The following is a 26,878-nucleotide window of genomic DNA, read 5'->3' as shown; positions in this document are numbered from 1 at the left end:
CTGCGTGATAGCGAATACCCTGGCTGGAGTGGGTATCGCTGGAGCTCTCGGTGCCTCTGGTCGGAGCTGGGGACATTCCCTCTCGAAGTGTCCGGGCATGCCACAATGAAAGCATCCCTGACCTTTGCACTCACCCCGATGGTGCCTCTTGCAGCTAGGGCACTCGGGATAGGAGAATCGGGTCTCATTACCACCAAGACGACTCCCTCTGTTCTGGTTCCCCCGGAACCTCTTGTTCTGACTCGAGCCACCGGAAGCAGTGGGTGCCCTCTTCCTCTGATCAATGGCCGAACCACTACTCCCCCTGCTATAGCCTGATGCAGGAGGGGTAGGAGCCCCGCCACCAACCGGAGTACAGGCTGATTCTGACATACACCCCACTGCGCCCTCAGCTCGCAGTGCCTTCTCCACCATCTGAGCATAGGTGGTGCTGTCGTCGGTGGTGATCATCAGGTCATGCCTGATCTTGGGATTCAACCAGTCTAGATACTTCTCCTTCTTGCTGAAGTCGGTCGGCACAATTCCCGAGGCTAACCTCGCCAACCGATCAAACTGAGTAGTATACTCAGTGACGCTCATGTTCTCCCGCTGGGTCAGGTGAACGAACTCTTTCCTCTTGGTGCTTCTGACCGCCTCATTGTAGTATTTCGCATTAAAGAGTTCCTGGAACCTTTCCCAGGTCATGGTGGTGACGTCATGGATCTGAGACACCATGTCCCACCATACCAATGCGTCCTCCTGGAACTGAAACGTGTCGCACACCACTCTGTCGTTACCGGTGACACCCATGAAATTCAGTATCTTGGTGATCACCGTCAGCCATTGCTCGGCTTTCATTACGTCCGGACCTCCCAGGAAAACCGGAGGTGCTTGCTTCCGGAACCGCTCATACAATGGTTCCAATCTATGGGCCGCCACCACTATCTCGGCACAGGCGGCGAGGGGCGGGTGCCACCGGAACTATGGGCCTTTGGGCTGCGGGAGCACCCCGCCGTCTCAACCTACGAATGTCGAGGTCTTGTTCTTCGATCCGGGCTTGCATTTCCGCAAACCGTAACTCCCAAGACGGGGCTCCCCGATCGGGCCGGGAGCCTGGGCAGCCTGTGGCGGGTTCTCATCACCCCGGCCACGAGCCCTGCCTCGGGGACCTCTACCTCGGCCCCTAGCAGGTGGGGGAAACTGAGCTCCCTGTCCTTGGTTTGACCCTACGGAGTTGCCCTGACTCCTGGTAGTCCGCCTGGCGTCCATCTAGTTAGAACCGCCTGCGAAACCAAGAGTTGGCATATCAGGTCGTATTCAAGGAGAGCTTACTAATGCCGCTTAATTTGGAAATTAAAAACGAAACATGCGCCTATTCTACTATCAGGCTACTACCATGCTTCCTAACAGGCTTTTCTTTTTCATAACTGAATAAAGTAAACTACTAAAGCAATAAAGGCTTACTGAACCGTGAACCGAGCTAACTGCTGATGATGATTGTACATGTCGTGACGATCTTCGGAAGACAACCTGGCGGCTCTGATACCAAATTGTAACACCCTAACTACCTTAGGCGTATTACGTGATTTTTAAACGTACTGTGCAGCTCGTTGCTAATCAACGAGGTTTATGGAAAAACGTGATTAATTAAAATTTTTCTTTTTTAATTAAACTTATAAAACAGTATTACAAAAGACTCGGGATCCCGATTATAAAAATATTTACAAAAAGTTTAACTGCTCAACTGTTACATAAAATTAAAAGTCGTCTAACGACCAGTTACAAAATTCAGCCCTGCTGTCCCGAGGATCGTACGCTCCAGGCCTAACCGCCCCGACATGTACAATCTCATAAGCTCGCTCACGGTCCATCAGCTATAGCCTTGCCTTTACCTACACATGAACGTAAACTGTGAGTCGACAAACTCAGTAAGAAAAGCATAATAATACTCATACATAATACTAACTGCCGTGTCCAACACGATACTGAGTCCCGCTACTGCCATGTCCAACATGGTACTGAGCCACTACTGCCATGTCCAACATGGTACTGAGTTCTGAACGTTCATAGGGACGGTACTATTGACACGTAACAACCTGATCGGTCGAACCGGTCATACTCCGACTGCTGGTCATACTCCGGCTGTACCGACGTGTTACTATATCCTCTGATCGGTCGAACCGGTCATACTCCGCCGCCGGTCATACTCCGGCTGTACCGACGGGATACGTCAATAGCACGGAACCACCAACCAAGTGTCGGCTGATCGGTCAAGCCGGTCATACTCATTCTTGGTCATACTCCGGCACTCGTACCGACGTGACAGGGTTGGATGGTTCGAAGCCAACATACAACTAATGTAATCTAATAGGCTTCCTACATGCACGCTAAACATGTAATCTACATATGCATACCGTTATACTAATCTTACACGGATTCCGATTTCGTGTGTCTTGGTCAACCCGACGGAACCGAAGCCGAGCGGCGGACATCGGCTCCTAAACCATAAAAATCACAACGCTATAAGTGACACGCTAAATCACTTCCCGGGGACTAAAACTAGGAACTAAAAGTTTCCCTATCGATAAAAAACATGGCAATACCCCCAAAAACATAAAAACGAGGAAAACTAGGGTTTCGGAAAATTCCCCAACCGGTAGACCGGTTGCCCAACCGAATTCGGTTCGAATTCTTGGACACCCATCCGGAATTCCGGTTGCACAACCGGAATTCCGGTTCCTCGCAGGAATTTTTCAAAAATTCCTAACTCAACCAAATCAAACCCAATTGGTTCCAAACCTTCCAGACCTGCTCTAAATACCCCAAAGAACAAATCTAAGGCAACAAACTAACCCAGAAACCACAGAAACAAAATTCACCATTAAAGCTCAAGCTTTGAGTTCTAAACTCAAACTTGAGCAAATCCCACAAACATGCATTCAAACCTAGTTAATTCTACTCAAATATGCATGAAATCACCTCTGAAAACTAATAGAAACTACAGCAACAACACAATAACAGAATCACTATATTTTCCTCCAAAAACCACATTTTTGCATAGAAAATTCAAAGCTTTAAACAATCTATCCAATATGCTTTCAAAATCACTTAAACAACCCTAATCTAACATGCTTAAACTCAGAACAACAACCAGATTTCAGCAGCAACAACAACAACTATTCAAGCATGCATTTCATCAATTTTCATAAAAATCTCAAGAAAACTAATTAGAAAAAGCTAGACAAGAATTACCTTGATTAGAGACACACTAACTAGCTGAAATTTACTTGAAATTGAAGAGGAAAAATCACCCTTGAAGCTGCCTCAAATGGCCGAAAAGAGAGAGAGAGAGTTGAGAGAGTTTTCTTTGAGAAAATGTAATTTTTCTAAGTTTGGGAAAAATGAAATAAAAGCTATAAAATCCCATTTTATTCAGCCAACAATTAAACACTTAAACATTTAAATTTTCAAATAAAAAGTCATTAAAAGACAAAACACTAATGGGGCAAAAAGACCATTTTGCCCCTCCACCATAAAATCATGAAAATCATACTAAAGGGGTATTTTTGGGAAATTCTAAATTCCCGGCCATTCCCGACATTCCCAATGTCTAAAACCCGTCCCCAAATTACTAACATACTAAGTTGTGATTTCTACTGAGCCAAACGCCGAGTTCCAAAATACCGGACACCGGAAATGCAAAATATAAAAACTACTGATGACATAATCATGCATTTCTGAATTCTATAAATAACAGTAATAAATTATTTAAATAGCTATAAATAATTTCATAATTAAACATAAACAACTGCTAATTTCCAAATTAACTAAGCGGGCTTTACATTATATTACTTCCATGTTTAAAGAAAATATGTGTTACAGGGAGTACTGTGGAATAAAGTACACCCTTAAGTATTTAGAGATTATGATCCACCCCTAAAGGTTATAGAGATCGTGATTCTCTAAGTGTTATGGAGATTATGTGGAGTTGAATATAATCCAGAGTTCATTAGATATAAAAGATCGTTGAACTGCATATTATTCTTAACTTTTCTCCACCCCTATCAGATCAAAAGATCTTTTTATTAAACAAATTTTTAATAATTATTTTAGAATTAACAATTAATCATAAACATAGAAATAATTTCTAGTGTTTATGTAGTAATAACTCTATGAAGAGTTTAAAATATTATAGAATTTGTACCAATAATAAAAACACTTACACATACAAACATATAAATATAATTGGTAATTGTTGTTTAAGATAAAGTAGATGAAGCTCAACTCATAAATTGTAATTTATTTGTAAAAAAAAAATAAATATTATAAAATTAAAGAAAAATTGTTTTGCAACATTATGAGAAAAGAACATGGAATAAAAATCCCAAACTAATAATTGAAATCCAAATTGTTTTTAAACTGAAACAATTAATTCAAAAATAAATAAATGAATAAATGAGCTTCATCTTTATCTTGGACGAACTCCACCCCTTTGTCCAGCTTTCCGATTCAACTCACTAAGATAGCACCTGAGTTCAAGTAGCTTGGGCTATAATAAGAAGAAAAACAAATAAACAAGGTCAGTAGTCCAGAATTAATAATCCAATTGGATAATAATTCACTAAAACTCATCAGTTTATAGAAAGAAATACCTTGTTTCTTTGCAAGAAGTTTAGGACATTGGGGTTTCCAATGGCCTTTCTCATTGCAGTAGAAACACTTTCCTTTTAGTGCATCACCTGTAGCAGCAGCCTTTTTGTTCTTAACTGTTTTCAAAGCTTGAGCTCGCTTTTTGGTATTTTTCCACTTCTTCTTTGTCTTGAGTCTTGGAGTAGAGGCTACATGTGCCTCAGGTTTAATCGTCCCATTACCATTTCTAGAATTCAGAGGTTTACTCCCTTTCTTCTTGGGTTCTCCAATCAAATTTTCATATGTCTGAAGGTCATTGACTAACGTATGAAAGTCTTGCTCCTTTTTATTCATGACATAATTTGACGTATAAGGCAGAAAAGCTGGAGTCAGACTATTCAAGATTAGACTTGCTTGAGTTGTCTGATCCATTTCAGCACCATAATTCTGGGCTTCTTGGAAATAACTTGCCATTTGGAGAAGGTGATCACGGACATTCTGATGGGGTTCCATCCATGCATTGATGAATTTCTTAGTCGCGTCAAAGCGAGACTGAATAGATGCCATACCGAATAGCTCAGTTAACTTCGTCATAATTTCTACAGCCGTGTCGGTTTTTGCAAACCTTGTTTTTAAGGTGTCAACCATGCTGGAAAGCATGAAGTATCGAGCTTCATTGTTAGCATTCTGCCAACGCTCGAACTTCTCTTTCACAACTTTAGTTGCATTGTCACCCGCCTGTTCAGGAGACGGCTCAGTTAACACAAACAGGGCACTTTCACCTATGAGAGCAATATTAATGTTCTCATTCCATTTTGGGAAGTTAGATCCATTTAGCTTATTTTCAGTCAAGAGTGATAACATGGGATTTGACATGGCTATACAGGATACAACAAAATAATAAATAGAAATCAATTATGGTTTAACACAAAATCCAATTCAGAAATTATTAGCACATAGCAAGTAGGAATGACAAGACAAAATACTAAAAATATACAATCCTAAATAATTTCCAAGGTTTTCAACAAACTGATATCAGTGTCCCGTTTAGGCGAGAGTCAAAGCTACCATCCATTGAATAGAGTTGTCAGCTCATCTAAAATAATAAATATTCTAGCAACCTTTTATTCGATCAAAAAGAGAATCCGACGTTGTCCTGTTTAGGCGAGAGTCAAGGTCATTCCTATTTCATGAGCTTCCACCATTGTTTCATATTTTGTAAGTCAAATACAGTCGCCACCATTAGGGTGATCAATACTAATATAAAACACTTACAAATATACTTATCTTTCGAGATTAAACGATGCTAACTTGCTAATAAACGTTCCTCCATTAGGGAGGATCACTCACTAAAATAAAAGCTATGTAAAACCAACAATGGAGATCGAATTTCTTAATAATAATAAAGCTAATTATTTAAAATATATTTTCTTTTATTATTTATAATATATATTCATTAAATATCAAATTTAGAATAAAACTTTAAATAGAATTTAATTTAATATTTACAAAATTATACTTAGATGGTTATGAAAATAAATTGAATTATTTCCATCTTAGTATTAATTTTCCAATAAATATTAAGAAAATTATTTAATTTAAGTTGTATTAATTTAAATTAATTTGCAACTCAAATTTAAATTTTCATAAGAATATATTTATTGTATTTCGAAAAAGAAAGTATAATACTATACTATTTTCGAAATACTTAAAAATAATTACTAGAAAAATACTTCAAGCAAAAATATTATCTATCTAGATTTTCTTTTGACTAATTAATTCAATTTCTAATAATAATATATTTTAGTTCATTTATTTTAAATTAATCATTAAATGAAAAAATCATTGATTTAAGTTGGTTCAAAAATTAATTAAAATGAATAATTAATTTACAACTTTAATCTATTATTCAAGATAAATTCAAAATCATCTTGCATAGTTAAATGCAATTTCGAATTTGATTAACAAATAAAATATATTTTGAAAATTATTCAAATTTAAGTTGTAAAATAAAATTTCAACTTAAAATAATTTTCTATTTAATTAATTGTCATGAAAAAAAATATATAAGTATCATGATGAAAATCAACTTAGATATTTAATTTTTCAATTTAATTAAATGTATTAAATTCAAGAAATAAATAATTAAGTATAGAGAAGGCTTAATTATTAATCTCTAGTTTAATACTAGGAAAAATATTCTTAACTTGAATTGTATCAAAATTAATTATAAAACAATTAATTTCACAATGTATAATATTTTCCTATTTAATATTAGAAATAATAACTAGTCTAAAAATAACTATCTAGAAAATATCTCAATTTAACTATCTTTTCAAAAATTTGAAAAATATCTAATTTAAGTTGTTATAGAAAGAATCTAATAAAAAACTTAAATATTTTTAAATTTAAATTCAATTAAATATCAAAATTAAGTTGTAACCACTTAATTTTGAAAATATTCCATTTTAAGTTTAAAACTAACTTAAAAAATATCTCAAGAATCTTCAATAACCAATTCCTAGAATTACTCAACTTAATTTTAAATTCAAAAAATATTCAAATTTAAGTTTGATAAGAAAAATCAGTTAAAATTAACTAATTTATAACTTAAATAGGAATATTTAATAAATAAGCTTCAGAAAGAATCTAGTTAGTTAAAATTCTTTATTTAATTAAATACAAGAAAAATACAAATAGTTTATCTAGAAATAATATCTTAAAACTAAGATTGTTTTTCTTAAAATTAACTTTAAAATATTAAAATGAAAATAAATTTCATATATTTTAAAAGTTAATTATGTTGCTAATCAATTTTATTAGGTTAAACTAATTTAATTAACCTAGCACAGTTATTCAAATCAGGCAAATGTGCCTTCACAATTGGGGTAGTTCATGTGAGGGGGAGCTGGGTTCAGTATGTCGTACCCACTTCTATTGGCCCACAACTCTCACACAAGGCCCAAAAGAGAGGATTTTAACCTTAAAATAAATAACTGTTATTAATTGAATAGGTCCAAAAACTAAATGGACCTAAATAAAATCTATCAGGGTGTAACATTTTATTTAGCAACAACCTATATGCATCTATAATAAAATAAACATATAGGCTAACACAGGCACACAGATTTGGATGGACCCTATTATGTTTCTAGGTCATACACAGATGAAAGAAGAATGTAAAATTTACCTGTTACAAATTATTTACTTGACCTATTGACAATTGAACCATGGGTTAAAATCAGATCATTGGATCTGTCAACAAGTTAACCATGGCAATTTAGATCAAGCAATAATAGGTTTTATAAAACTTACACCTAAGCTAAAACACATACTCCTGCAACAAGTTGAACTAGATAGTTGGATGTAGGATTTATTTTATTTTAAATAATTAAATTTCGAAAATAATAAATAATAAAAAAAAATTCGGATTTTAAATTAAAATAAAATAATATTTAAAATTAAACCTACAATTTTTGAAAAACTAGGTTTCAACTAACCTAAATATCATTTCAAAAAAAATTGCTAACCACTTTTAAAAAATTTCATGTTATTTTATAAATTAAATATTCAATAAAATATAAAAAATGATAAATAAATATCCTTTCTGATTTTATAATTTAATTTAAATAAAAAAATAACAAAATTTAAAAGTTAGCAAAATATACTATTTCTATTCAAAATATCATGGTTATAGTAATCTTATTTTAAATTTAAATAAGGTCAAATTATTTTTTTTTAAAAAAAAAATAATTTAAAAAATTTAATATCTGACCTTAAATTTAAAAATAAGATAAAATAATCAAATTTAAAAATAAGATAAAAAATTAAATAAAAATATATATTTTTACCTATTTTCAAATTCAAATTACACTAATATCTAAAATTAATTTTAAAAAATTCAAATTAATTTATTTCTGATAATTAGATTTGAAATATGAAAAGTAAAAATCAAAATACAAACTACACAAAAAATTGGAAGTTAATTCCATGAAATAGCATGAAAAATTGAAGAAAACAAAAAAATTGCAAGTGGTACGGACAGTATCCAATGCATACTGTCCACACGCACGAGCAGGGAGGCTTGACCGAAGTTCCTCAGCGCAGGAGGCTGCATGCAGCCTCTCCGCACGCGCAAGGGACGAATTTCAGACAAAGGCTTGTCCTGACCGAGGTAGCTCGGTCGAACTCTTGTCTGAGGGCGTGCAGCCGAGGGTTTCATCCTCATCCGCGCGCGCAGGGTGGGTGACACCATCCTCATATTTTCCGATTTTCAAAAATTCATAACTAATTCAAATAAAATCAAAATGGAGCTCTGTAAAAAAGTAAATTGCTTAATTTTTTTCCAAACTATCGACTAAAAATATTTCCAAAAAAAGATTTTCAATATTTTTCACGAAAATTCACAAACATCAATCAACATCATATAACACATAGATCAACGTGAAACCATCCAAATCACATACAAATCGTTTTAAGTCCAAATTTCTTGCAAGAAAATCAATTACCATGGCTCTGAGGCCAGTTGTTGGAAATTATTTTACCAGGATCTTAGATCTACTCACAAGTATGTTGTTTAACATCCTAAATATGAACTTTCTAAAATGATAATAAACACATATAAAGTTAAGAAAACCTTACATTGGTTGCAGCAGAATAATATGTCTCCTTCCACTCAGATCTCTAACCCTTGTATCCTTTCTGTCGCAGAGTATTATCAAGATCTGAGCCCGAATGTCCTTCTCTTTGATTTTGATCCTTCGCGATCTTCCAATCTATGATTGAGGTACAACTTGCTGTGTGTGGGCACTACTCTATCACTAGGGGTTTCGAAACTATGAAGAAGAAAAGAGAGAGAGAGAGGATCGGCTATAGAGAGAAAGTGGAAGACTCAGTTTTTCTGAAAGGCAATCTCTTGAAAACTCATTAATTTAGACTGAGCCATCACTTTCTATTTATAGGCAACTACTAGAAGGGAATCATCACTTGACTTTTATACACCAGTAGAAGCTATAGATTCCATATTTATGTTCAGCGCTCCCAATCAATCATACTATCATGTTCCCAAAATATACGTATCACCCTGACCCAAAAGTAGGCTTAACTAATAAATCAAAGAACATGAATAACACTCCTGAGTTGAGCCTAAGCATATCAGGATTTAGATTCTTTTAATCTAAGATCAACTAGTGATATTGACTTGGAAAGATACAACGGTAAGTTTATAATGTCTTGACTAAGTTCAATATCGGTCCAGTCCAATGTATACTCCATACACGAAACTAGTATACTTTACCAATGTCCTGGAAAGAACATAACACTTACTCCAAGTGTAAGTACACATCACCGCTGATTATCACATCAGTGTAAATCCAAAACACTGATGAAACAGGGACTTAGTCTTTTGAATCATATAATCACAATCACATTCCACTTTGTTGACAATACTGTAATTGTAAATAAATATATGTTCTAGACTTAACTGAGTTTGTGCATATATTAAATATATATATATATATTAAACCATAAGCATGAAAGATTCATGCAAACATAAATCACTTCAAATTTCTTAGATTGATAACTAATCAGATTGAAATGGGTTTTATTTAGGGCACAAAACTAACCACGTTGCTGGCATCTGAGACGGAGCACTACACGGGCGGAGGTTGAGAATGGCCGGAGCTGTTGGTGGAATGTTCAGAAAGGGAAAAAGATGAAATGGTGAAAAAAATAAAGGGAGAAAAATGGGGGAACCGGAGCTGGGAGGGTTTATATAGGGGAATATTACCGCGGAGGCCCGCCGGTAATATAATTTATATTAATATTTTATTGTTATTAGCGACAAATCTCCACTGGTAAAGATCCGCCGCTAATAATATTTCGAATAAATAGGCGGAACTTTTCTAGCATTAAATAACTCTATTAATAATGACGGTGGGATCTGTCGTTATAATTACTTATTCGCCGGTATTTCCCATTTTAATATATATTTTTAAATTTTTATTTATTTTAAAACTACTACCGGCGGGTCTTCTAAATTTGCCGGTAATTTTAGTAGGGTCCGCCCCTAATAACAAAAAATGTTGTAGTGTAATCAACTCAAGTATAGTAGATTGGATTACAACAACCGCGGCTAGTCATTATTTATATTTTGAACTCTCACTATATATGTTTATATCAAATTGCTATAAGCAAGCATCTTTTCAAAATAGTATCCAATATACCATGATTCTAATTTTTGGACTTAGTATAGCTTTCTTTAATATAAATAAAAAGATAACATTATAGTTATTATAGATATAGGAATATAGTATATAGGAGGGCCTGAATGCCACCCACATGCTCATTTTGTCACTTTGCCAAAGTAACACACTTTACATGTATTTGAATGTATGTGATGATTTGTGATTGTGATATATATCAATATAGAAATATATAAATATTATCATTGTACAGCTTCAATCAACTATACCCTATTTAGCCTTTTAACTTTAAGTTGGACCTTTCTGAGTATGATTAAGCTTTGGATCGATTTTTATTTTTATATATATATGCATGACTTCTATACCCTTATCATAAAATACCCAACTCATCAATAATAAATATCTTCCATTATATCAAACTAAAACTAATTTTGTTTTGTTTTATGTGCTAGGAAGTGTACTCTTCTAAATTAACTTCATTATCAATTGGGTGAAAGGATTCGTCCACTTGTATCTTTTCTAATCTTTATGATCATGGTTCGTACTTACTTTTTTTTTTCTTTTTATTTTCATGTTAATGACATCAAGATTTTTAATTACATGGCCTATACTTTTTAAAATTTGAACTCTGATCCGACAAGTTTAAATCATTAAATGTCACAACAGTCGGTGAAAGTCGATTATTGAATGATCATTAATTAAAGGATTTTAATAAGGTAGAGATATGGCATATGGGTAGTTTGATTTGAGAAATAGCAAAGGGTACTTGTAACTAGCATCCTTATAATATGTCATATTATTTTTTGTAATATTAAGTCTTACTTAATTTACTTTAATAATAATTAAAAATCAATTAATTATTTGTAAGATGCAACTAATTAACAGTGATACTAGACACTAGGGGTGGGTATCATCCAATCTAATCCAATTGAACCGAACCGATCCAATCTAATCCAATTACAAAAAGTTAGATATCCAACTACAATTAGATTGGATTGGATGTTAAAAGTTGGATTCTAATTAGATTGGATCGGTTATTGGATGTCAATTTCAAAATCCAATTAAAAACCAATTCAATACAATTACATTTATATATATGAAAAAATTATTTATATAATAAAAAAATATTGAAAAATATAATAAATATTTATTATATTTTTATTAGATTTTTTTGTATATTGAATTTGTAACACTTGATTGTTTAGTGTATTTATTTTCATGATGTTTTGTTCTATTTTATTAATTAAAAATGTTATTGTTTTAATTATTTAAAACTTTTAGCTACAATAATACACTTGTAAGAATAGTATATTTATGAAGTATTAAACTTAAATAAAAAAGTGATACTTAGTTTTTTATGTATTTTTCTTTATATTTTTAAGCTATTATTGAAATTTAGGCGTGTAATTGGATATCCAATTAAAAAAACCGATCCAATCCAATTATTAGTTGGATTGGATTGGATTTTGAGGTCTAATTGGATTGGATCGGATGATGATTTTCCAAATCCAATCACTAATTGGATTGGATCGCATGAGGAAAAAAAGGTTGGATTAGATCGGATGCCCACCCCTACCAGAAACTACATTGCCTAGCACATCTTAAACGGTACGCCATTTGCTACTAGAAATCTAGTGTAGATTAATATCTTCGAATTTTAATAGTACAAATTAAATATATAATCCGAAGGTAAAAATAAAGTAAAAAGATAGAAAAAAAATTACAGACCTATGTCTTTGGTTGTTTCTAAATAACTGAAGACATAAGTCATAGAAACCTATGTCAATAACCGAATACATAGGTCTCCTACCCTAATAAACATGGAAGCCTATGTCTTCTATTATTTTGAAATAACCAAATACACAGGTCTCAACTATACTAACATGATATTAGATACACGTGAAGACCTATGTCTTCGAGTATTTTAAAATAACCGAAGACATAGGTCTATAAAACCCTAATTGTACAGCTGAAGCTCTCATTTTCTTCTTTCTTCTTCAAGTTTCTGTTAACGAAAAACGCCGCTACCATCCTCCATTGCTTCCATACATCATCATTTTCTCTAATTTCTTTTAAATCTTCTAGTTTTCTAACCGAAAACACATGTACGCTATAAAATTAATTTATTTTAGAATATGAAGGTAGATGTGAGAGTTTAGACTGACGCTTTTGTAAGATTTTCGAAGAACGGAGGCGATCACCTAATGACAACAAGTTTGAGGGTTTCTATGTTGTCTTTTGCTTGCATTGACATAAAGATCACTTGGATATACACCTTTTTATCTTACATTGTATTTTTTCTGTGCGTGATATAGGGTTTGGATATCGCAATAGTTGTCAAAAAATGCACGGTGGTTTTTGGAAAGTCATGCACGGAACTCGAAAATTTGGTGGTGTTAAACGGTGGTGATTGAAAAGTAATGTTGTTTAATAATTTTGATTTTAGGATTTTTTGTGTTTGGGGCTCGATCACAATGATATTAAACGACGACTTTGATTCAGGTTATAAATATAAATTTTTCTAAAGATAAATACCCTATGTCTTCGGTTATTATGAAATAACATAAGGCATAGGTCTTCCATACATCTTCAGTGTTTTCGGGATTTAAGTCTTCACCTCAATTTTTTTTGGTAGCAAGATTTTATTTAATCGAAGATAAACTAGATCAAAAACATAAGATAAAAGCTAAATATTGATTCTACTAAATTGGTGTGAAATCTTCATACCATTTTATTATAATGATACATCAAATTATGCACCAAATTTTCCACCATTAATAGTGTGAGATTTAGAATCTATATACCAAATTGGTGCATAATTCTTTTTTTTTTCATCCTAACCCTTCTTTTAATATGTTTTAAATATAACAATAAATTATTTGTATAATTACATTATAAATTAGTTATATTGATTATTAATGTAAATAATATAAAATGTGAATTTTTTTTTGTAGCAATATAAAATGTGAAATTTTTAAATAAAATATTTTTATTTAATATAGTATTTGGTGTTGAATCATTAGAATTATTGTATTATATTTAATAAATTCTAAATCAAATTGGTGAAAATGTACACTAAAATGGTGCAACCATTGAAAATAGTCTAATACCAATACTCGTTTGATCTTGATTTAATTAATTGTCACATTAATAATAATCGATCTAATATTATTACCAAATGTGTCCCTACCACTATAATAATTATTATCTTTTATGTATGTACCCACTATCGTTATTATTGAAGGTGTGATGTGTTCTGTATACAAAAACATAACTATATAACTAAAGCTTAGGATTCTGACGATGATGATGATATGATTAATTTCCATACTCAAACAAAAACAAAGACAGATGATGATTCATCACAAAACCCTTTTGTTGGGATTATGGCTGGCTAACTATATATATATATATTATATATCATCACTTTATTAGTTTTTTATTTTATTTTATTGAGACATGTTTTTAAAAGCAAGGCCCTTTGTCTTTTACAAAAATAATAATGAATATGGAGTCTAGCTATGAATGAAGATGGTTTTGTATTGGTTAGATTCTCTATGATCACATTCTATTAGCAAACAAAATAATATATTGGTTATAAAGCCTTCAATGATTCCTAATATTAACCCAAAGCTTCAAAGTTGTGGTGCTTAATTTGCTTTCTATACATTATTGGTATATATTTAAATAATCACTACTCTAGCTAGTGGCATTTTATTATATTTTTCCTTTAACAAAATATGAAGCTGTTTAATCATGAAAATATTTAATATTTTAGTAATATCTATTCTATATAAAGTGTGTCTGTATAACAGAATTTTTGATTTATAAGAAATTCATGAGTGACTTTTTATTTATATTAAAAAATAAAATAATTTATTATTAAAATTAAAATGGTTTATGAGAAATTCATGGGTCACTTTTTATTTATATACAATAAAATAAATTCTATTAAATCCAAAAAAAATACGATTGGGTTTTTGCTGTTGTACATCTACGATTTTTCTCTTCTTGTCTTCTAGAATTACCATTTTCCTATAAAAACACTCATTAAAAGAAAAAGTTATATTTCAACACATACAATATAATTAAGAAGCCATAAAATTTATAATTTCGTCTTCTGTTAAATAAAAATAAAAGCAACCTAGCATTATTATAATTATGCTGCTTTGTACATGCTGCGACAAAAAGGAATGCCAATCTTATTAATTTCTCCATGTTCTAGCTATTAATGCAAACCAGAAAAAGAACAACATTTACTAAAACCCACAAAAACTTATCATAATTAAACCTGAGGCATTAGATGCAAAAATAAAATAAATAAATCAGAGAGTACAATATTACAGCACTGTTTTTGATCACGTGCTCATAAATTAGAAGCACAATTAAATATATTAGCGAAATAGTTGACGAAAAATCTGCAACTGAATGAGGTAAAGACTACTACAATATTTACTTTATAAAACTTTTGTTTCAATATCTTACTATTATTAACACCATTTGATTTGGATGCAGAAAAAATATTTTTGGATTGAGGCAGCAATAAAAATAATTGATACTGTCCAGAATTTTTATTACATGTCATAAAAAAATAGATTTATACAATCGCAATGAAAAAATTATATGTGACAAGCCAACATGCGGTCAGGAAGGATTTCCTACACCACGGTATATTACAAAAAACATATGATGTTATTGAAAATAAGTTAAAATAAAAAAAGATACTAACAATCTTATTATGCATTTTATAGTGCTATAGCATATGTTGAACTTGATGACAATACAAAGAGCCTATCTCCTGTCATGTTTGCAGATATTGTGGAAAAAATATTTTCGTGTACTGCTGCCCAACTAATGAAATATACTGCAGAGGTGTAATTTAAAAAAAAATAAACTAGTTTTACATGCCTTTCATAAGTTACACCATGTCTAATCATTTTAAAGGAAAATACATCACGGTTTGCAGGAACACTGTTGCTTTGTTGACACTACCATATTCAATTTATCAACGAAAAAATGGACAATCCAGATATATGCGAACCCGGCTAGAATAAAAAGTGTAAAATACAAAGATTACACTATTGTCTCTATCGAAGCAAATGAAGATTGAAATCCACCACTGACTATCATTAGTTTTCTTAACAACAATTTTTAGACAAATGCTATCTTCAATTATCAATAATTTAGAGATTGATTTTTAATATTCTTTTTATCTTACACCCATTTAAGTAATGTTTCTTTAAGTATTGAAACATCAATTTTTAATTTATTTTTGGATTAACTTAAGAACATATTTAAATCATCAAGCTTTTTTAAACACTAATATATTACATTCGGTATTCACTTTTAATTGACGATATTATAAACTATAATATTTAGATACACATAATAATAATGTCACCTAATAACTAGTAATATTTTTTCTTTAATTTTTAATTGTATCACTTTCAACTAACATAAAATTTAGTATACGTGCCTCGCACGTAGCTTTTTGCTAGTTATTATTATATATATATATAAATATATATATATACTAGGTAGGAGTTACGTGCCGAGGCACGTAAATGTTAGTTTTAGGTAAAGTTTACTTTTTTTTTTCCTTCTTATTTAGATTGTATGTGAAGATATGATTATACGAATGATTTGTTTTAGCAAATTAATATTTGTGCTATTATAATTGGTTGGTGAAATATAATTAGGTATATATAAATCAAAATAAAACGATACTTATTATTTACTTCTAGAAAATTGGGTACATGAAATACTTGCATACGATACTCCATGTAAATCCGTAGATAACAAGTCAATAGAAAGTGAAAGAAGCTCGGCACCAAGAAAAGTCTTAACACTAAATAAAATAAAATTACTGTAAAAGAAAAATGGCAACTTCTGCCTAATCTTCCATTGGTTCAACTGCTTGAATGGTGAACTGATTGTACTTTGAACTCATTGTTCGGTTTGCATCTACGTACAACTGAATTCTCCATTTTTTGGCTGATAATTGCCTTGTAGTTTTTTGGACAAACAACTTATGTTTCTGAAGAAAAAAAAATGATTAGTTATAAGTTTTAATGATTAGTTATTATTGATTCACAGCGTCATGGAGAGTCCAAGGCTCTCGAATTCCCGTGAAACTTGACTCTTGATATTTTCTACCAATCAATAATATCTCTTCAATACTTCTGTTATTGCTAGATAGCTCTACTATTCTATAATTCAGTTACTGTTCTATTGGGTTTGCTTAGCTACCTGACTCGGGTCTTGATCACAATCAAGTTAACATTCTTCCCTTTTTTTCAACTATTCAATTCTACAAGAACAAACTACCAAAGAATAGCATGTTCAAAAGCCAGAAACAAAACCGAAGCAATTGGTTTCGATTCATGACCTGCACTCCCCTAACTTGGTTCTAACAAAGTTTTTCGTTCTCATTGGAACCAATGGAGCTAGTATTACTTCCATTAAATGAACTCAACTAACCATAACTTTATTAGATTACTTCAGAGTTATTATACTCCCATTATTGGTCTATATAATTAATAAGTGTATATATTAATAATGGATTTCTGATATATTATTAAGCAGGGACGAGAGGAGTATGTAATGTTGGAGAAGAGATGATATAGAAGTATTTATAATTGAATTAGCTGAACCTTTGGAGAAATGTAATAATGTAATGAGTATTTATAATCAGCTTTTTTTTAGAAGAAATATACATAGGTGACAGCTAAGAATTATAACTAATAAAGATAAGAATATCATGTAAATGAATACGAGCTATAAATATAAAGATCGTATCATACATCATTATATACCAAATTAGTATTAAGATTTATATGGATATATACTTAATTGATATATTAACAGCTGTTTATTTTTTTTTCCCCTAATACTGTTGAAATTATCTAGTCAACTAATAATGTATTGGAATTTATCTGTACGAATAATTAGTTAAATATTAATGCAAACCCAGATGAGAAATTCGGCGTGTTTACACTTTCAGGCCTCGATAAAACCTCGGGAAATCTCAGAAACCACCATTAAAGTTTTACAAAACTCAACCAAATTTTGAAAACCCACCGAGGAATTTATCGGGGAAGAACATAAAAAAAAATGCTATCTACCCAACATTTAGAACAGAACAAAAATCACTCTGATTTAGGATAGAACCACCGAAAATATTTTATCCAAAAAAAAATATAAAGACAGACTACAACCAACAACAATCCCACTTTAAACGCCTTTGTTTGGATCTAACTCTAGTGCTCAGAATTTAAAACGAGAAACTGGCTAACCGAAGCATGAATTAGAAAGAAGAAACAAAACAATGGAGCAGAATTTAAAACAAGAAAGCAAACAAAACCCAGAAGACAAATTCGATAAGAAAAGCAAACCAATGTATATTTTTTTCACAAAACAAATAACTTTAAAATATAAAAGGGCAGCAAAATCAGTACCCACGCAATTGAAAATTCTAGAAAAATTGCAATAAACTTTAATTACCAGCAAACATAAAGTCAACGAAATTGGAAAGAATCCAGCAAATTTGAGAATAGAGTAAAAAGACGATAAGGTGTTGAGAAGTAAAAAGACAATGAAGACAGAGTACTCTTACCAGTACCAGTAGAAAGACAATGAGAAGAACTTGAAGTTGTCGAGGCCACGGAGCGAGTAAATTGGAGTGGAGGCTTCAGGATTGACCTTGATTGAGAAAGAAGAGGAGAAGACGATGATAAAGAAAGAGAGTTTTAGTGTTAGTTAATTAAATCTAAACATTATAAATATGAAAGTGAGATTATTAAAAATTGCATTACAGTGAGATGGAATTGAGACCTGAGAGCAAATCTATAGAGAGAGGAGAAGAAGAGATGAGCCGGCAGTTTTAATTAAAAATTACATTACAGTTTTAATTAACAATTTTCAAATTAAAACTGCTTCCTTATTTCATGATGATATTTATGAGCATAACTAAAAATATTCAGTTTCTTAAAAAAAAAATAAAAAAAATAACAATAATTTGAATAACAGCCTGCAATATATACACAAAATATTAAATTCCATAAATATAGGGATAATTATATATATATGATTTAATTTTTCTATTTTAAACTTCAAAATAGTCTTTTCTACATTTTTACATAATTTTATAATCCCAACAATAAATCCCAACAAAAAAAATCCTATAACAATCCACGTACAAACCCAAACTTGAAAAAAAAAATTAAAAAAATAGAATATGAGATAATTACCTAATTTTTTATTCACGGATAGTTTCTCTTTTAATCACATTCCATAATTATTATAAAATTCATTTGGAAAGTTTTACCAAACGATTATTTAAAGAAACAACAGGTAACATTCTGTTATATACTATAATTATAATTATAATATATACATTGAATAATTAATTAGAATTGAAAAAATGAAATAATATAAACAAAAATGATATATGGATATGAAATGAAAACGTACCTGATTAGCAAAACCAACACCACAACCAAGCATGAGCCTTCCAAGGACAAGCATAAGGAAGTTGATAGCAGCAACATTAAGAATGGTGCCAATTATGAAGAAAATGCCGGCAATCAACATGGTCAGCCTTCTTCCGAGGCTTCTGGTGGTGTAAGAAGCACCAAAGGTGTCACACCCCCTTTAATTATATTCAAAACACAAAAACAAAACAAACACATTACTAATCATCTTTACCAAATTAATATTAATAATTACTAAACAATGCACAAAAAACTTGATTACCAAATTACCTGAAATTCCAATATCATAACCAAACATAAGACCCCCAGTGGCAGCCATTATACAAGAAATAACAACAATTGGAGTAATTTTTGCTTCATATTCAATTCCTCCAACTGTACTTAATCCCCCTACTGCCATTGTTGGTCTATATAATTAATAAGTGTATATATTAATAATGGATTTCTGATATATTATTAAGCAGGGACATCTCAGAAACCACCATTAAAGTCTTACAAAACTCAACCACCATATATATACCTTCCCACTCCTGTAACATTTCTTTCCCCTCAGACCAAGGTGAGGCTCCGCCTCCACCACCTTCTAAAACATCTTTTCTAATCTCATTATATTTATTATTATATATATAAAAAGAAATTGTAAAAATATATATATCTGTAATAATCTATAAATCAACAAAATTTTATATATCGTTTGCTATATTTGATATTATATATACCTGGAAACTTCTGATTAGGATTGTTATAATGTCTTCGACAAAGAAATCAGCCAGTGTCGGTGCGGGTACAGTCGTTACGGGTGGGTTTCTTAACCCCGGTAGTCCATCCGGATCTGACTTGAGCGATTCGAGTTTACCTGGAATGCCTTTAACACAAGTTTTCACACCCCTCCCTTTATCAGGTGCCATTGCTCCGTTGAGTCATCATCATCATCATCAGATTGATACTTCATCTTCAGCTACCGATCCACCTACTTCTCTCAGCCTCTCGCTGCCATCTTCCGATTCATCCGAAGTATCGAATCGCGGGTCTGGGTCTGCGTTCGGATCGGTTCCGACATCTGCGAGTCCGACCCAGACTGTACCACCAGCTCTACATCTACAACCTTTCTTGACAGAGAAATCAACAACCGACTCAGAATTTTTCTTTTTTCAAAAATAAAAAATAAAAAATGACACAGGTCCCAAGTACACAAACCGATACGTATTCCCAAAAAAATTCCCAGATTATCAAATACCCAGTACCGAATCCAGCCAAAACATCCCAAATCACACCAAACCCATAAATTAATCTCCCTAAAAACCCCTAATCTCGCTTCCAATTTTTTATTTTTGTTAATAAAAGTCAAAAAAAAAAAAAAAGAATGAAAAATTGAAGACTTTGGCAAAAGGGTTAGAACGAAAATCTTGAATTTAGACGAGAAACCAAGATATATAGATAATCCCAATAAGGCGATTACGTGAAGCAAAGAGCCTTATAGAAATTATACAGGCTTGATTGAGCAAAAGGTCTTCACGAAACCCTCTAATGAAAACGCAAAAAGTTACAATTGAGATGATTTTTTTTTTTTATATATATTTTTATAAGAAAAAAGTTAACGGCGTTAAAAGAACCCGTTTAAAAAAAATAAAAATTATTTATTTTTGGCGTTAAAAAAAATAAAAGTATCGTTAAATCAAGAATTCCCGTTAAACCAAGAATTGTCGTTAGATAGGCACTTTTAATATATAAAGATATATATATATTGATATAAACGTGATACATGAAACGTGTTCTTGGTTACTAAGGCAACCAAAGTACACATCATGTACAAATCTTCATAATATTTTGAAATACCCATCACTCCTTAGCCACGCATACCCAAAGATTTTTTTTTTAATATTTCATTGTATGAGTGAAAAATCACGTGCTGAAGTCCTTTTCTTTTTTGATGTTGTTCTTATTTAAATATTATCTTTGATCGATCTGTACGTTTTTTTTAGCAATATGAAAAGAAAAAAAACAATTGCATATATAAAAAATCTCACAACATTGAAACTTTATTTACTAATGTCAAAAAGCTTACATGCCTTTCTTTGGTTGTTGGGTAAAACGAAGGTGTGGTCGGTGATGCATTAGGTGAGTTGAGTTATATATATGGACGGTGTAGACGTAGGCTAAAAGAATATAATATATGGTATTTTTCAAATGTAATGAAGCAATTTTTTTCTTATTTATATTCAAGAAAAAAATTATTTTTATATTAAAAATTAAAAATTGTTGGTGTGTGAAAGAACTTGTCAATACAATATTATGTTTGACATTAGAAAGAATAGAGTGTACAAAGTTTATGTGAAAATTAATCTCAATTAAGATTCTTGACTTTATTTATATAAAGAGGAGATTAGAATATTGGCTAAGCTAACAAAACTAATTAGCACTAACAATTTGTGCTAACTAACAGAAAGCTATACAAGAAAGTATAAGATTTAACTACTCGTGGTAGAGTTTGCTTATTATCCCCCTTGAAGTGAAAAGGTGTGGTGAAGACCTTAAGTTTGGATTTTAAGTAGATGAATCTTTCGTAGTTTCTTTAAGAGATCTGCCACCTGATCATTTGATGGAACATATCGCAGCTCCAATTGCTTTTCTATGATTTGATCTTGTAAAAATTGAAGAGGTCGATTTTAATGTGCTTTGACCATTGATTAAAAACATGATTAGCTTCTAAGGGAGAAGCTCCTTGGTTGTCAACTCAAATAACATGTGCAACAGAAACAAAAGTATTGAGTTACAATATAGACATTAACCATATGCCTCTTTATTTGTATTAGCCAAAGCTCTCAACTGCTAAAACTTGTTGTTTATTTATTGACCATGAAATGAGATTTTTTCCAAAAATTATAGCATAACTCTAGTACTACGTCTATCATCCAAACAACTAAATCCCAATCCACATCAATATATCCTTGTATAGAAAAAGATAGAGTTGGTTTTATTAACAATCCATCATTTAAAGTACCCTTTAGATATTGAATAGCCTCTTACAAGAATCCTAATGAACAACAGTAAGAGCATTGACTAAGCTTATTCATAATGAAAGCTATCTTATTTATAATGTGTAATCTTCAAACGGGTTTCCACTAGAAAAAGACAATTTTTAAGTTAATAAGGTTGGTTTGGGGTTCATTTTACACCCTCCATGTTTGATCAATTAGATACTTGTATTGAGAAAGATACATGCCAGCTGTGGTCGAAAGTACTTCAACCCCTAAAAAGTAAAATAATGGACAAAGAATTTTGATTGAGAATTCCTTTTTAAGATTAGCCATAATGTGTTTGATGAGATTAAAATTAGGCCCTGTGACAAGTAAGACGTCAACATATACTAGTAGCACAATATGCTTATAACATAAGTGTTGGAATTAAATCCAACTAAATCTTTCCTAACCATAAGCCGGTTACAAAGAAAAGCAACTTGCACAACTACAGCAACCTCAATACAGTTACAATCAAAAGATCCTAACTAAAATAACTAAACAACAGAAATCTACCTGCCAGCTCATCACCCGAAGCTACTTACCCTTCTCCTATTCCAGCAGTATAAATGACTGCTCCTGGATTCATTTTTTGCCTAGATCTGAAGACATAGAGAGAGAGTGCAGCCTGTAATTGCTCTGAGTTCAAACATAAGAACTCAGAGTTGAGAAAGAGAGAGGAGAGTGAAAATCAGAGAGATAGAAAGAGTGTTCTTGAGAGAAAAGTAGTAGAATCAGGAGATAAACAAAAGCAGTAAAGAGAATCGAGACTTATTAGATGATATGTAGTTGAAAGCTCCATCAATCGTGTATTGGATCTTGATTTTGTATAGTGCAAGGCTCTGCTCATTTTCTAAGGGGAGCTCAAGAGGACTACCCCATCAACTCAAGGGGAACCTCTATAAACTGCTGTGTTTGCTTCTCTTCTCCCTTAATCTCCTCTGAATAATCAAAGCCATTCATATTTTTGAACATTGCATGCATATCAATTGAAACTAACCCTAGAAACTAAGCTAAGAAAACTTGATCAATTTTCTTGGTATCTGTTTTCGGTAAAGTTAAATGTTTTACTTAATGTAATTGTATTGATATTGTTTGGGATACGTGGACAGCTTTGTGTCCACTTGTTGAGATTGGTAAAGGTCAAGATTGACCTTCTGTTTGTGTGTAAGTGTTGACTTTGTGTAGGGATATATCTGTCAATTCCCAACAGTGGTATCAGAGCAAGGTTTATTGCTAAAGAAAGTCAACACAAGAAGATCAAGAAAGCTGTTCAAAGCTGGAAGAACTTGATCCACAGCAAGAAGATTATGCACTTTAGGATTCTATGGATATTCCTTTGAATGATCCAATTGAAAACTCTCTAACTCAACACTTTGTTAATTCAGATTTCATTAAAATGAGTAATATTATTGACAAATTTGATGGTTCTGGTGATTACAGGATATGGAGGAGAAAAATCAGATCACTTTTGGCACAACAAAAATTGCTAAGAGTACTTGAAGAACCAATCGAGTAGCCAGAAGGCACATCAAGAATCCAGCAAGAAGAACTTCTGGAAACAACAACAGGGATAATAATCTTTAATCTGTCTGATGCAATTATTAGACTTGTGGACAAAGAAGAGACCCCAACCAAGATTTGGAGGAAATTGGAAGAGCAATTCCAACAGAAGTCTCTCACCAACAAAATTTTCTTGAAAGAAAGACTTTTTAGTTTCAAGATGAGTCCAACTAAGTCCCTGGATCAGAACTTAGATGAGTTCTTGAGGATGCACATTGAGTTAGCAAACTCAGGTGAAAATGAGGCTTTGAGTGATGAAAATCAAGCCATCATTATTTTGAATTCACTCACCGATTCTTACAGAGAAGTGAAAACAACCATTAAATATGGTAGGACTGAAATTACATTGGATGAGGTCATTTCTGCTTTAAAATCTAAGGATTTGGAAATGAAAAATGAGAAGTCAGGGAACTCTCATGGTGAACTAAATTTCAGTCAAGGGAAGAACAAATTCAAGAAAACTCCCTACAGGGGTAGGAGTCAAAACCGTGGACCTAACAAAGGATCTAATCATGGAAAGGGAAGGTCTCAATCTAAAGGGCCTAAAGACTCTAATGGATGCTTTCATTGTGGAAGAGTAGGTCATATGAGGAAGGATTGCTACTACTAGAAGAGAAGCAATAAAACCAGAAGTGATAGCCAAGAACAGTCAGATAATCACATATCTGACTACCACTCAAACAGACATAAAAATCAGCAAGAAGCCAATTACACAGATGGATATGAGAGTGGGGAACTTTATGTTGCTGCATCATCTTTTAAAGATGATTGGATCATAGATTTTGGGTGTACTTTTCACATGACTAACAGTAAAAGTTTTCTTACTGATTTCAGGGCATCAACTGGGGAAAAGTCATACTTGGAAATAACCAATCATGCAACATTGAAGGTCTTGGAACACTTAGTTTCAAAATGTTTGATGGAGTGATCAGATCACTCACTGGGGTCAGGTATTTCCCTAATTTGGCTAGAAATTTAATTTCTATAAGTGTTCTAGATGACATGGGTGTTGTGAGTAAAATTGAGGCAGGTGCAATCAAATTAAGCAAGGGATCTATGGCTATCATAAAAGGATACAAGCATGAAGGATTGTACTATCTACAAGGAGAACCAGTAACTCAATGCAACAACTCAGTGGCCATCTCAACAGATGACAAGAAGGCAGTCCTATGGCACAGAAGGCTAGGGCATCTCAGTGAAAAAGGATTCCAAGTAATGAGTGAGCAAAACCTACTAGGCAGAGACAAGGTGGGGAAACTTGACTTTTGTGAATCATGCATTTTGGGAAAACACCATAGACTCAAATTCAAAACAGGTATACACAAAACTAAACAACCCCTAGAATATGTGCATTCTCACTTATGGGGTCGTGAAAAGACTCTGACACATGGAGGTAATGCCTATTTTATGTCTATAGTGGATGACCAGTCTAGGAAAGTTTGGATTTTTCTACTTAAAAATAAAAATGATGCATTTAGTATATTTGTTCAATGGAAAACCATGATGGAAAATATCACAGATTACAAACTGAAAAATCTTAGAACTGAAAATGGTTTTGAGTTTTGTAATGATATTTTTGACAGCTATTGCAAGAAAGTTGGGATTCATAGACATAGAACTGTTAGACTCACTCCTCAGAAAAATGGAGTTGCTGAAAGAATGAATAGGACTTTGATGGACAAAGTCAGATGCTTGTTACTACAATCTGGACTTGCTAAAACATTCTGGGGTAGCTGTGATGACAGCAACTTATGTAATCAATAGGTGTCCAGCCAGTGCTATTGATTACAAGACACCAGAGGAAGTGTGGTCACAAAAACCTCCAGATTTATCAAATCTAAGAGTCTTTGGCTGTGCAGCTTATGCACACCAAAGTGTGGGAAAGTTAGAGCCAAGAGCTCTAAAATGCATATTCTTAGGCTATCCAGAAGGCACTAAGGGATACAGGTTGTGGGTAAAATCTAAACCTGGTCTCAAAACTATTAACAGTAGAGATGTTATATTTAAGGAAGATGAATTTCCTTGTGTTACTAACAGTTTATCTAGTGCGGAATCCTCTTTACAGCCTAATAATCCAGGTACAAAAGTTGATTACCAAGTTCTGAGTCAAGCTCAAACACCTTGCACTTATCAGGTGGAACACAATGTCCCTGAACCTGATACAAATCAGGTGGAACCTGATACTCAAGAACAAGGAGGTCCAGAACTGAATGTTGATACTAATCAGGTGGAACCTGACACTGAACAACATACAGAAATTGAAGCACTTGAAGACTATCAAGTTGCAAAGGATAGGGCTAGAAGAGTTCCAAAGCCAAACCAGAAATACATGTTAAATGTATGGGAAGAAGTCCTTGCCTATGCTTACCTAGGTGCTACAAGTTTGTCAGAGCCAAATTCCTATGAAGAGGCAATTTCTAGAAACGATGCTAAGAAATGACATGGTGCTATGGATGAAGAGATGGTTTCCCTAAAGACGAACAAGACCTGGATTCTGATTAGAAGACCTAGAGGAAGGAGCATCATTGCTTGCAAATGGTTATTCAAGCACAAGGAAGGTAGAACTGAGAATGATCCTATAAGATACAAGGCTAGGTAGCTAAGGGTTTCACACAAAAGGAGGGGCTAGACTTTATAGAGATTTTTTTACCAGTGGTTAAGTACAAAACAATTAGAATTATGCTTGGATTTGCTGCCCAATATGATTTAGAAGTGGACCAAATGGATGTTACCACTGCTTTTTTGCATGGGGAATTAGAAGAGGACATACTAATGGAACAACCTAAAGGATACATTGAGAAATGAAAAGAAGACTATGTTTGTAAGTTGGTAAAGTCCCTATATGGATTGAAACAATCCCCAAGGCAATGTAATAAAATATTTGATGAAGTCATGCACAAAAGGGGATTTCAGAGAAGCTACTATGACTCTTGCCTATACTACAAGGGTAGTGATATTGAAAGGGCAATCTACTTACTTTTGTATGTAGATGATA

The 26,878-nt window shown here is 32.6% G+C and overlaps 1 protein-coding gene and 1 long non-coding RNA gene across 2 annotated transcripts; one reads left to right on the top strand and one right to left on the bottom strand.

Annotated features, from left to right (window-relative positions):
• Positions 1-16,515: 16,515 nt before the first annotated feature.
• LOC133029329 (uncharacterized) lies at positions 16,516-19,277 on the bottom strand. The gene is made up of 2 exons (XR_009683470.1): positions 18,427-19,277; positions 16,516-16,848 (listed from the first exon to the last, which is right to left on the bottom strand). It is a non-coding gene; the product is annotated as an uncharacterized LOC133029329 (long non-coding RNA).
• A 773-nt stretch (positions 19,278-20,050) lies between these two features.
• On the top strand, positions 20,051-23,663 carry LOC115694994 (transcription factor MYB44-like). Its single transcript, XM_030622093.1, has 2 exons — positions 20,051-20,369; positions 23,509-23,663. Exons 1-2 carry the CDS (start codon positions 20,051-20,053, stop codon positions 23,661-23,663), a joined length of 474 nt encoding a protein of 157 aa, XP_030477953.1.
• Positions 23,664-26,878: the final 3,215 nt, after the last annotated feature.

This window comes from Cannabis sativa, chromosome 7 (genome assembly GCF_029168945.1).
Source record: "Cannabis sativa cultivar Pink pepper isolate KNU-18-1 chromosome 7, ASM2916894v1, whole genome shotgun sequence".
Lineage (NCBI taxonomy): Eukaryota > Viridiplantae > Streptophyta > Magnoliopsida > Rosales > Cannabaceae > Cannabis > Cannabis sativa.
The sequence above is the reverse complement of the archived record's forward strand: the minus strand, read 5'-3'. Positions and strand labels throughout refer to the sequence as shown.